The sequence below is a fragment of the Malus sylvestris genome, chromosome 17, assembly GCF_916048215.2.
Source record: "Malus sylvestris chromosome 17, drMalSylv7.2, whole genome shotgun sequence".
Lineage (NCBI taxonomy): Eukaryota > Viridiplantae > Streptophyta > Magnoliopsida > Rosales > Rosaceae > Malus > Malus sylvestris.
The window spans coordinates 2,489,471-2,502,607 of NC_062276.1; the positions used below are offsets into that span (position 1 = coordinate 2,489,471).

General features: G+C 37.2%; 1 protein-coding gene across 1 annotated transcript; it reads left to right on the forward strand.

Annotated features, from left to right (window-relative positions):
- Nucleotides 1-1,729: 1,729 nt before the first annotated feature.
- Nucleotides 1,730-8,265, forward strand: LOC126610563 (probable phospholipid-transporting ATPase 8). Its single transcript, XM_050278659.1, has 11 exons — nucleotides 1,730-2,767; nucleotides 3,158-4,524; nucleotides 4,837-4,947; nucleotides 5,044-5,320; nucleotides 5,552-5,640; nucleotides 5,749-5,857; nucleotides 5,962-6,180; nucleotides 6,290-6,415; nucleotides 6,701-6,799; nucleotides 6,906-7,097; nucleotides 7,415-8,265. Exons 1-11 carry the CDS (start codon nucleotides 2,372-2,374, stop codon nucleotides 8,006-8,008), a joined length of 3,579 nt encoding a protein of 1,192 aa, XP_050134616.1. The 5' UTR covers nucleotides 1,730-2,371; the 3' UTR covers nucleotides 8,009-8,265.
- The last annotated feature ends 4,872 nt before the right edge of the window (nucleotides 8,266-13,137 follow it).

The following is a 13,137-nucleotide window of genomic DNA, read 5'->3' on the forward strand; positions in this document are numbered from 1 at the left end:
CTGCCTTAGAAGCTAGAAGACTAAGGTGATGACTAGGCACGGTTCTAACTTTTGTTTGACCACAAACTACCACTGAAGGAGGAGACACGGAAATCTGTGTCAAAACTTTAAATTTTGTGTTACATGCGGTGGTCCTGAAGGAACGGAGGTGATGACTAGGCACGGTTCTAACTTTTGTTTGACCACAAACTACCACTGAAGGAGGAGACACGGAAATCTGTGTCAAAACTTTAAATTTTGTGTTACATGCGTTGGTCCTGAAGGAACGGAGGTGATGACTAGGCATGGTTCTAACTTTTGTTTGACCACAAACTACCACCGATGTAGGAGACACGGAAATCTGTGTCAAAACTTTAAATTTTGTGTCGCATGCGGTGGTCCTGAAGGAACGGAGTGACCTTCAAAAAGTAGAGAACAACACTAAAATTAAACGGACAAGTTAAATTTGCAAAACCAAAGATGACGGTAAAGTTCACATCACTAAATTACATATGATTTATGTACTAGTATTAGTACTGGTTACTGGTATTTCTCGTTACTTATGAGAAGGTGTTGAGAATAAGTTTAATATTGTTGGAGGTTGCACTTTGTATGAACTTATATACAAGTCAAGCTACTTTTCATATTGTCAATTAATTTTACAATAGCATCATAATTTTTTTTTGTAGTATCAGAGCAAATTCTTATAAGTGTGAAGTCCAATGGCCACACGTGCTCTAACCCAATAAGTTTAACGTTAATTATCATGCTAACATGTAAAACATTGTACTAAAAACATGAGGTGTTAGTGAGTCCAGAAAAAAAAATCTCACTTTGAGAAAGCATCATTAGCGTTTCTCATAATACAAACTGACTCTCTATACAGATAAGGATAAACATGTTTAAGATTTAAGGTAATCACAAGTGAAATAACTCAATAAAAATGATAGTTACGTTGTAGTTAGAATTATATACATATGTAATTACATAAATTCTATGCAGGCACATTGAAATTCCTCAAGCTCTTCTCTTTTTTCTTTTTTTTTTCTCTGTTCGATTTTCCTCTCGTTTCTCTCTCTAAATTTGTGGCACAACAACTTAACTCTTGTAATTTATCCTATGTTTAAATAATTATCAAATTTCCGATATAAGCATACTATGTTCCTCCGTAAATTTTATAAATGTCGTTTTTTTGACAAGCAACGATAAATTACCAATTCATTCATCGTCTCAAACAGTACATGTCGTGGTTGTATGTTGTAGAAGAAGCGAGAAGGTTGGACTCAAGAGTCAAGAGGGACGGAAGGGGACTAGAGCAAGCAAGCAGCAACACAATCAGCCACTTGTCCGGCAAAGATTGTGACCGATCTTCATGCAACCCTACGTCACCTTTCATTGTCCACAGGCTCATACTACATCCAAAACAAGCCCCAATAGGCATTAGGAGTCCCAATAATTACTTCCATTTGTATCGTATTGGTACACCGTAATACAAGCGTTACTTAAATACCGACGCATTTTATAATAACTTTACTTGAATTTTAATGCATTTATTATTCACGCATTATTAGTAAATTCTGAATTTATATACTTTTAGTTTTATTATGCGTTGAATTGATAATATCACGTGACGGTGGTGATCCACAGTAATGATTTCGTGGATCACGTCCTATTTTATCTACCAATAATATATATCCACTTTCTCTCTCTTTGTCCCAGCTTGTTTTTGCTTATTAAAGCGGCAAAGCAAACAACTACTCATACAAAGTTCACTTATCTCTCTCTCTCTCTCTCTCTCTCTAGATTTTGAGCTGAAAACCAAACCACCAGGCACAAGTAAGAGATCTCCGCAGAGCCTGCAATGGAAGTAAGGAATTCTCTGAAACACAACTTCTAGGGTTTCCTCAAATTCCACCGACCTAGTTTTAGTAGCTGTATACAAAGCTTGCCATTTTCGTTGATATTTAAATCAACCCTTTTTTCTTATTTATTTATTTTTTACTATATTTTATATGATGCAAACTTTGTGCACCCGCTTTGTTGCTCTGGGTAAGCAAGGCATTGATTCAATCAATGTTCTTATGTGTTGCTCAAGTTTCGATCTTTGAGCTCCTCCTCCAGTGGGGTTTCGTGAATTTTGGGTAGATTTGTGTTAATTATCTGGTACTCCATTGGCGTAGATTGGTGCGGAATTTCGCTTTCGTTGGTGAAATCGTTTGCTTAATTTCGTCGAAAGTTCGTGTTTTTGGAAGTTGGTGTGACTTGTTTTGTTGTTTGGTTGGTGATTTTCCCGGAAAGTGAAAGGGAAATGTGGGTAGAAATTTGAGTGAGGAGTGAGGAGTGAGGAAAAGGAAAAATACCCCTCGATTTTGAGGTGGAAAACGCTGCAAAAATGACGGAAGGGCGGAGGAGGAGAGGGATACATTTTAGCAAACTGTATTCGTTCTCGTGTATTCGATCTCCTTTCGTTGATAGTCATCCCCAAATCGGGGAAAGAGGGTACTCGAGGGTGGTGCATTGTAATGAGCCGGATAGTCCGGAGGCGCTTCAGTTGAGATACGGGGGAAATTATGTTTCAACTACGAAGTACACGGCAGCGAATTTCATTCCCAAGTCTTTGTTTGAGCAGTTTAGGAGGGTTGCCAATATATATTTTCTTGTTGTAGCTTGTGTCTCGTTTAGTCCGTTGGCGCCTTTCAAAGCTGTTAGTGTTCTTGCACCGTTGTTAGTGGTGATTGGCGCTACTATGGCTAAGGAAGCTGTTGAAGATTGGCGGCGAAGAAAACAGGTAAACGTTTCTGGATTATCTAGATGTCGATACGTTACACATTTTGCACTGTCGATTTTACTAGTCATTTGAAGCTGTAGCTTAAGCTTATTTAGTCATGTTTGGATTAATATGTAAAATCTGGTGTATAGTTGGATTAGAATTATGGTTCTCGATTAATCGGACAATGAACATATATGTAGTAATTTTTGTTGCCAGTGTATTAAGATTTGGACCGGTTGAGATTGTACAGATTTCTCTTATTTATATGTGCGTACTTTCTATATCCAAAATTGGTGCAGCATGATTGGAAAGAGCAACATTATTACGAAATATCTTCAAATTAATAAATTGATGATTAATTATTTGTTTGTCCTAATTGGTTTGGCTATAAATTTGAAATTGTTTCAGGACATTGAGGCGAACAATCGAAAGGTTAGAGTTTATGGTAGGAATTATACATTCTATGAGACCAGATGGAAGAAACTCCGGGTTGGTGATATTGTGAAGGTCCACAAGGATGAGTACTTTCCTGCTGATCTTCTGTTACTTTCGTCAAGCTATGAGGACGGAATTTGCTACGTTGAAACTATGAACCTTGACGGAGAAACTAATTTGAAATTGAAGCATGCATTGGAGGTGACATCTCATCTTCAGGATGAAAAATCCTTGGAAAACTTTAATGCGGTGATCAAGTGTGAGGACCCAAATGAAAATCTGTATTCATTTGTTGGGACTTTGTTCTATGATGGAAAGCCTTACCCGCTTTCCTTACAACAGATGCTCTTAAGAGACTCTAAGCTGAAAAACACCGAATATGTCTATGGTGTTGTTGTCTTTACCGGTCACGACACAAAAGTGATGCAGAATGCGACAGATCCTCCTTCAAAGAGAAGCAAAATCGAGAGGAAAATGGATAAGATAATCTACATTCTTTTCAGTACTCTTGTTGTGATAGCCTTTACTGGATCTGTCTTTTTTGGAATCAACACTAGACGAGATATAAGTGGTGGAAAAATGAGAAGGTGGTATCTTCGTCCAGATCATACAACTGTATTTTATGACCCCAAAAGAGCAGAACTTGCGGCTTTTTTCCATTTCTTGACTGCCCTTATGTTGTATGGATATTTAATACCAATATCTTTATATGTATCGATTGAGATTGTGAAGGTATTACAGAGTATATTCATTAACCAAGATCGGGAAATGTATTACGAGGAAATGGATAGGCCGGCTCATGCACGCACATCTAATCTGAATGAGGAACTTGGTCAGGTTGATATGATACTGTCTGACAAAACAGGCACACTGACATGTAATTCCATGGAGTTCATTAAATGTTCGATAGCAGGCACTGCGTATGGCCATGGTATAACAGAAGTGGAGAGGGCACTGGCAAACAGAAGGGACAGAGTTGATGGACTGCATGAAACTGGTAATGTATCATCTGATGTTTTAGACAGTGCTAGTTATAATGTTGACTCTGGAAAGTCAATAAAAGGTTTCAACTTTAGAGACGAGCGCATCATGAATGGGCAGTGGGTCAATGAACGTCATTCAGATATCATACAGAAATTTTTTCGGGTTTTAGCAATCTGTCATACGGCCATTCCAGTTGTTGATAAAGCATCAGGAGAAATAACCTATGAAGCAGAGTCACCAGATGAAGCAGCTTTTGTCATAGCTGCCAGGGAGCTTGGGTTTGAGTTTTTCGAAAGGACACAAACAAACATATCATTGCATGAGTTGGATTTTGAAAGTGGGAGGAAGGTTGATAGGTGAGTTCCATTCGTACTTTGACCTGTTTATTTTTATATAAAAGCTCCTTATATTGTTTACGTGGCTCGGAAGCCATAACTTCTGACACATATTTAGCTAAATTAAGTATCCAATTATGGGCTGTTAGAACCCGGGTAAAACATTCCCACTTTGCATATTTAATTCTGAGTCTAGAAATAGATCAATGGCCCAGGATTAACTACTCACTACAGCCTCTGTGTTGTAGAATACATATATGGCATGCTCCTACCTACACATCTATTACAATTCAGTGACTTTAGTCTTAATATGACTAAGTTTATTTATCCCAGGGAATACGAGCTTCTTCATGTCTTGGAGTTCAGCAGTTCTCGCAAAAGGATGTCAGTAATTGTAAGGAGTCCAGAAAATAAATTATTGCTCCTTTCCAAGGGTGCAGACAGGTTAGACTCTTGAGTGCTCATGCTTAAGGCTCACATTTGAAGTTGCAAGTTGGGTTTTTATAATTCCATGGTTTTCATTTATCTGTACATATTCAGTGCGATTCTGGAAAGGCTTGCAAAAGATGGGCGGCAGTTTGAGGATCAGACCAAGGAGCACATTCATAGATATGCTGAAGCAGGTTTACGAACCTTGGTGATTGCATACCGCGAGCTTGGTGTAGAAGAATTTGAAATATGGGCGAAGGAGTTTGTGAAGGCTAAAGCTTCTGTCACCGAAGGTCGAGATGTACTGGTGGATGGAGTTGCTGATAAGATTGAAAGGGACTTATTTCTACTTGGTGTGACGGCTGTTGAAGACAAACTGCAAAAGGGGGTGAGTACTGAATTTTGATGGTTTTTTTTTTTTTTTTGGTGAGTCGTTTCACCTGGATTAGATTATTGTTATTTTGTCCACCCTTGAATTTGGAGCCCTGTACAACTTGACATTACGTGAATTGGAAGTTCATATCACGAAACAAAAAACTAGGGCCCATTTTATACTGAGAAAGGTTTGTTTGTGTTCATGGAAATTAATTCTGTACGGATATTGTTCTCTCGGATGCAGGTGCCTGAATGTATCAGTAAGCTTGCCGAAGCTGGGATTAAGATATGGGTATTGACGGGGGATAAAATGGAAACTGCAGTTAACATTGGGTATGCTAGCAGTTTTTGTGCTTGGATTATATTTTTCTAATACTTCATTTTGTGCTTAGATTATATTTTTCTGCAAGTTACAGGTTACAAGTATTGTAAATTTTACAGGTATGCTTGCAGTTTACTTAGACAAGATATGAAACGGATTGTCATCAGTCTCGATTCACCAGACATAAATGCCTTGGAGAAACAAGGGGATAAAGAGGCAGTTGAGCAGGTATAGAATTCCTAAAGCAAAAATCCAAGACATTATTTTTTTCCCTTATTTTTTCTTCTTCCATGGTGTAATTTCTGAAACCATGAAACCATGATTGTTTTAAGGCTTCTCTTGCAAGCATAAGGAAGCAAATTGAGGAAGGTATTTCGCAAATTAATGAAGCTAAAGGAACTTCGAACCAACCTAAATCGTTTGGCTTGGTAATTGATGGGAAGTCCTTGGAATTTTGTCTCAAGAAGGATGTCAAAAATTCTTTTTTTGAGCTTGCAATTACTTGTGCTTCTGTTATATGCTGCCGCTCTACGCCCAAACAGAAAGCTCTTGTAAGTATCTCGATCATGCTCATGAGCATATCCATTCAAATCAACAACAGTTTTTTCGTAAGGCGTTGCTGACATCAAATAATCAGAGAGAACTATGAAACCTGTGCAGGTTACGAGATTGGTAAAACTTGGAACCGGTAAAATAACACTTTCTGTTGGTGACGGTGCAAATGACGTTGGCATGCTTCAAGAAGCGGATATTGGAGTTGGCATTAGTGGTGTTGAGGGGATGCAGGTGACAATATTTGTTGTGTTAATCTGATTTTTACGGGTTCTTTTTTCTTTTTCAAGATAAGTAACTGGAAATCAGTGCAATTTTGAAAATGAGTTAGTGGATGTGTTTGTCTATTACACTATTCACCAAATTAGAGTACTTTTGAAAGAGAGAATAGAGCATACGTCTGTCTACAACGCTGTTTGCCTGCAATTGTTTGTTTTTGGTGATGGACTCTCAGACATATAACTTGCTTATTTTTTATTTAAGACCCAGCTTCTGATTCCATTTGATTCCTGAATGCAGGCGGTGATGGCAAGTGATTTTGCAATAGCTCAATTCCGTTTTCTGGAGCGTCTCTTGCTTGTACATGGGCATTGGTGCTATAGGCGCATATCAATGATGGTAAAACTATGCCTCTTATAACTGCAACAAAAAAAATTTGAAAAAGAAAGTAATAGATTTCATACCCAGCTGATACGTGCTGATCTTTTCTTTTTGGTTGATGCAGATATGCTACTTCTTCTACAAGAACATTACATTTGGGTTTACTCTGTTTTGGTTTGAGGCCCATGCTTCTTTCTCCGGTCAACCTGCTTACAATGACTGGTACATGTCATTCTACAATGTCTTCTTCACATCACTCCCTGTAATTGCTCTTGGCGTCTTCGATCAGGATGTTTCTGCACGGTTCTGCCTCAAGGTATACAATTTTCTCTTTTGTAGAGTTTACATACAAATAAGGGAAAATAATATGATATTCAGGGTGAACGAGTGATCCACACAATATAGTGGTAAGGTGACAATTGACTACAAATTCACGATTTACGCACTATATACTATAGCTCTGTATGTTGTAATTCCATCTTCTGGTAGTAAGTATCAAATCTAGTAACAAGTTCTTTACGGATGTTAAGAACCAAAAGGGGTATAATTATCGTCATGGCTTGTCATATTTATTGTTTATTTTCATCTTTTTGGACTGGAATTTTTACAGTTCATGCTTTGTTCTTTTGACAGTATCCTTCCTTGTATCTGGAGGGAGTGGAGAATATCCTCTTCAGCTGGCCACGAATACTCGGTTGGATGGTTAATGGCGTTTTGAGCTCCATAATTATCTTCTTCTTCACCACCAATTCCATGATTGGCCAAGCTCTCCGAAAAGATGGTAAAGTAGTTGACTATGAAGTCCTAGGGGTCACAATGTACTCTTGCGTAGTTTGGGTCGTAAATTGCCAAATGGCGCTTTCCATCAACTACTTCACCTGGATCCAGCACTTCTTCATCTGGGGCAGTGTCGCCTTCTGGTATATATTCTTAGTGATATACGGCTCTGTCTCACCAAGCGTATCCACAACAGCACACAGAGTTCTCGTCGAAGCCTGTGCTCCCAGTCCTCTGTTTTGGATGGTCACCCTTCTCGTTACCATCTGCACTTTGCTGCCGTATTTCTCATACAGGGCTTTCCAGACACGGTTCAAACCAATGCGTCACGATGTAATACAACTGGAACGGTTAAATGGCTCAGACAACGAGACTTCCGGTGAATTGCCTCTGAGATTCAGTAGCAAACTGCAGCACCTGAAGCAGAGATTGAGGGAAAGAAGGTCGTGAAACGCGGTCCCGGGACCGAACTTTGTGTATGTAATCAGGGGATAGTTTGGTTTTGTGAATATGTTTGACAGTTTGAGAGAGGTATTCTTAAGAAAAGTCAGGTAGGGCAAATGGCCAGTTAGTGTGTTGTAGATTAAGGGCTTTGTAGGTTTTTACCATGTAAAGCTGATATATATCATCAAATTATCAAACAAAAAGGGAAACCCCAGTGTGGCAAAAGCATAAAGCGAGTGGAATCAAAATTAAGAGTTGTTTTATACGTGGTTCAATATCTTAGTGGATCGGCTGTTGGTTTTCTACTTCTGCGTTTGAAACTCCCTCCTCTCGTAAATTTTTTGAAAAGAGACGACACTATATTAATGACTACAAATGAAGGTTACATCAAATATTGGATGAGGAGATCTTGAATAATATCAGGAGAATCCTTGAACCAAACTATTATGTTGCCAATTCAAACGGCGAACTGAGCTAATCTATGGGCTACCCCATTACAGGTTCTAGGGACATACATGAACTGTTTAACTTGAAAAGTCGCCGCTACCTGCGACATATTCTCCGCAAGCAAGCCAATCGTAGAAAAATCACTAGTGTGATCTCAACCACGATTTGTTGTACACCCAGTGTCATTTGTACTTCCATTTTCACATTGTTCGATAAACAAGTTCAATGCTATTCAGATTTCAACTTCTCATCAATTCAGTCCCTCAAATTCAATTCCTCCAATTTCGGTTACGAATTAGTAAACATGTCAAAGATGTCTTTCTAGAGGAATAGAACACCGCCACCGGCGCCACCAGCTGCAGCCACTAAAAGTAGATTAAAACCAGCAATCGCAGCCTGTAGATTTGACACACCATGATTAAAACTGATAGTGCATGCACAGATAAAGATTTGATATAAATGCATGGTGATTACTGCAAATCTTATCCCACTAAATTAACCACCCACTAGCCCTGCAGATCAGCATCGACATCAAGAAAATAACTAAGATATTATATATTAGTTTTGGGATTAACACTAATCACTGTTTAAGCGCAACCCAATAAGACGTTTGGCAAATTGGCATGCATCTGATCTGGCTGGCTTGGCATTGTTTATTGAGAAGCCCAAAAGTGCAGTCTGGCAGGAGAAGGTTAATGTGCTTTTGCTGTTGCCGTGTACTTTTGAAATAAGCACTTTTGACGAACTGAACACAATCTTCTTTTTCTAGATCTTTTTGGTAAATGGGTTGTTGTGGCCGGACTCGTAGTCAGAAGATCTTCGTAAACGTTATTTAACAGATTTTATGATTATTTGGGAACTTCATTTTTCCTTAAAAGACTGAGGAAACTTTGACATTCATGACCAAATGGTTGGCTTCTCCCCGACTGTCAAGACGTTTTTCGTGTTTGCCTAAATGCCAAAGCACTCCAATTGCTCCCAAATGTATTTTTTCAGTATGACCAGAACACGGAGACAGCACATGTCATTATATAATTAGAGGAAAGTTTTTATTTTTTAATTTATTTTTTTATTTCAAGTGTCTTTCTAATTATATAATGACATGTGACGTACCGCCTGTATTATAAGCACACTGAAAAATCTCTTTTATTTAGATGGAAACACTGGTGACAAATCACAATTAACGTATGCATCGATCTTGTGCGTGTGTGTGCAAGTAATCATAAAGTTCGTTATTTATATGTAAGGATGAATGACTTTTTAATTGTAAAGAGTTGAGCTTTGTTATGTTAAGTTGACCTTTAAATGCAATTTTTTTTTTTTTAACATAACCGTCGTTTGTTGTGCTCACTTCTTGAAATAAGGGGATGAGGAGCCAGAAGGAACTTAACACTCAACCCCAACCTTCCACGTTGCAATTGGTCATCAAGTTGCCTTGCTAAGTAGGTTGGGCAATGATCCTTTTGTAAGTTACCGTTGAAATATCACACATCGACCGTATCAATGAGAAAAGAAAAGTTTAAATATCTTAATCTCATTCCAACTAACGCCGACACATTTTGTGATAAAACCTCACACCTGACGGATTGTGTAGGTGGTAAGTACCAAGTTGGGGACAATATCAGTGTTGTTGGAAGTGTGCCTTCAGCCCGTTTATTTGATAATTCTACATGGTATCAAAGTCAGGGAGCCAGCCCATACTGTACTACCACGTGATGGGTGGGTCCCCTTGGCCCCATGCGATGATGGTGAGTCCCTTGGCCCCGCGTGTAGGGTGAGTCCCTTTGGCTTCACGTAGTTGTCGATGTATGGATCTTCCACGTATAACCCACTAATTGGATCCCACGTGAGGGGGACTGTTGAAATGTCTTATATCGACCGTATCAATGAGAAAATAAGAGTTTAAATATCTTAACCCCACTCCAACTAACACCAAGGCCTTTTGTGATAAAACTTCATACCTGACGGATTGTGTAGGTGGTAATTACCAAGTTGGGGACAATATCGGTGTTGTTGGAAGTGGACCTTCAACTCGTCTCCTTGATAATTCTACATAAACCTTGTTAAGACTTCTCCTTCCTCGAAATGATAAAACTCAATAGATTTCTCGTAACATTTCTGCAACGACCACACAAGCTGGCAAGATTAATATAGACCATTCAGCTGATAGGAGCAACAACCCATATGTACAAACTACGTAGTGCAGGGACGCAACAATGCAGAGTAATGTTATGCACCATTTTTAATCGTTATATCTTTCGCTTGTAGAATACTTGATCGAACTACAAACGTGCAAATAAAAATATGTATATTCGTATGTTTAAAATGCTTAGAAAGATATCAAAGAATCAGAAGGATCCATACACATAAGGTCACCAATTAGGCAACGATACATATAAAAAACCTCATAAGTCAACTATTAGAGAAATTTTTCAGTTTGTCGGGAACATGGTCATGTACATCAAGTGTTATAATACAATTTGTTGAATTTTTTATATACACAGTAACATTCTACCTAAGATTTTGACATCTCATTTGGAGATGCTCTTATATAATTGGAGGTTTTTTTTTTTAAGTGTCATAATTGTATAATGATGAGTGGCGTACCATCCTGTACTCATGTTACATTTAAAAAACCTCTCATTCATTAAGGTGAAAACACTAGTTCGTCAAGAATATGGTCCAGTATATCAAGTGTCATAATACAATTGGTTAAATTTTTTCTTAAAAGTTTTGAATCAATTGTATTATTATACTTAGTGAACCGAGCTGTGTTCTCAGCATACTAAAAGATTTCTCCAACTATTGGTAGGGATTTTTTTTCTAAAATATTAATATACACGTAACTCGCACTTGGCATGGTTTTGTGGCTTCTTGTGCTTCCAATGAGGAGTCTATTTTTTTTCCTGAATTTAGGCCAAATTGCACAATAATAATATTAATAAATTAAATATTGCTTCCAAAACAGGTTAACATATCCCATTCATACAGCTACTCTGTCAATTATCTACGGCTACACTGTTATGCACACATTTCCTTCTAGAAGTCCTGGTGGCCCCCACGAGGATGGCATGCGAGATAGTATCTCAGGTTCTAGAACACAAAAATTAAGCGCGCACACACTCATCTTTTCCGTATTTTTTTTGTTACAATACTTACATATTTTAATACAATTACCATCAGACAAACTAAAAAATAATAAGCTCGTTTAAAAGTGTATTTAAAATAATTTGATGAGAGTTTTTGGAATCAATCCTTAAAAAAATGCAAGTGAATTCTGAAAAACCATTTAAAGTGCTTTCTACAAGAAGCACATAACAATTGCTATCCGTAAGAACTCAAAAGTACTTTTGAGAAAAACAATTTTAGTCATTTATAAGCACTTGTAAACGAGCTAGATATCTCAAATTAAAAGAAAATCATAAAGTTACTTTACAATCACGCAGGGCAGTCTTTGAGATTTTGGAGGCGTGCGAAATTTATAAAAGCGTCCCTCCTTAAGATAGTCTTAAAAATGTAGGACAATGTATTGACGCTATAAAACAATCACTTAAATCAAAACAAAGTTTAGCACTCACTGATTGCAAGTTTAAAAATGTCATTAATAATAAGTAAAAAGAGCTACAAACATAACGTTCACTAAATAATCAAAAGTAGTTCAATCTTAAACAACCAAACAGGAAAACAAACTTTAAAAACTCTAACTTAAAAGTTTCACTTGAATACGTAACATTATTATACTGTACTCTAAATTTTTATATTTAGAAAAGAAAAAAATTACGCTTAATATGAGATTTTAAAGTGCTAACAAAATCAATTTTTGAATATAAAATATTATTTCATAACAGAAGCAATTTTAAATATGTAATATTATTACATATAAATATTAGATGACAAAATTTTTGAAAGCCCCTTCAAATTTAGAACTATATACCACTGCACCTTTTGCACCCCCTCAACGCCCCCCTCTGATCAATCACGTCTTGATAATTTATTTAATTAAAATATTTTTTTGTGGAGTAAAAATAGAATTAAAATCTCATGAAAAATGTCAAGTTCCTAATATACCTTTCTATTTTCCACGCACCGATTTCTTTCCATCTGTCTTCCTCAATGTCCACATGCTCTGCTTTTCTTATCCGTTTTTGCCACCGTATCCAGAAACGCGGACACGTGCGTCCAGGAAGCTCAGGTGCTGACGTTGATGCAGTTAAGAAAGTACGTAACGCCGAACGTGTGAATAAGGAAAGTTTACCAAATTATCTCCCGCCGTAACTCAACACGCCCTCTCAACTCTTCACCAATACACTAGAAACATGAAAAGCACTCGAAACATGATGTCATGACATTCGATATCAAATCTTCTGCACTCAAAACGGTTTACAGCACTTTTGTGCTTTATTTATTTATGTAAAACGTGTTTTTTTTACTCAATTTATCTTAGTATTGAATTTTTTTTATTGAAGAGATTTGAAAAGTTAACGCATCAAGTGGCGTTTAGATGAATGATCAAGTGTCAACAAAAGATATAATTAACATAGAGATTATTAAGAGCTCGTTTGAAAGTGCATTTAAAATAACTGAAAACGCTTTTTTCAAAAAGCACTTTAAGTATTTTCTTTTAAATTTACTTACATTTTTACAAAGATTAATTTCAAAAATAATTTTATTAAAAGTATTTTTAACTA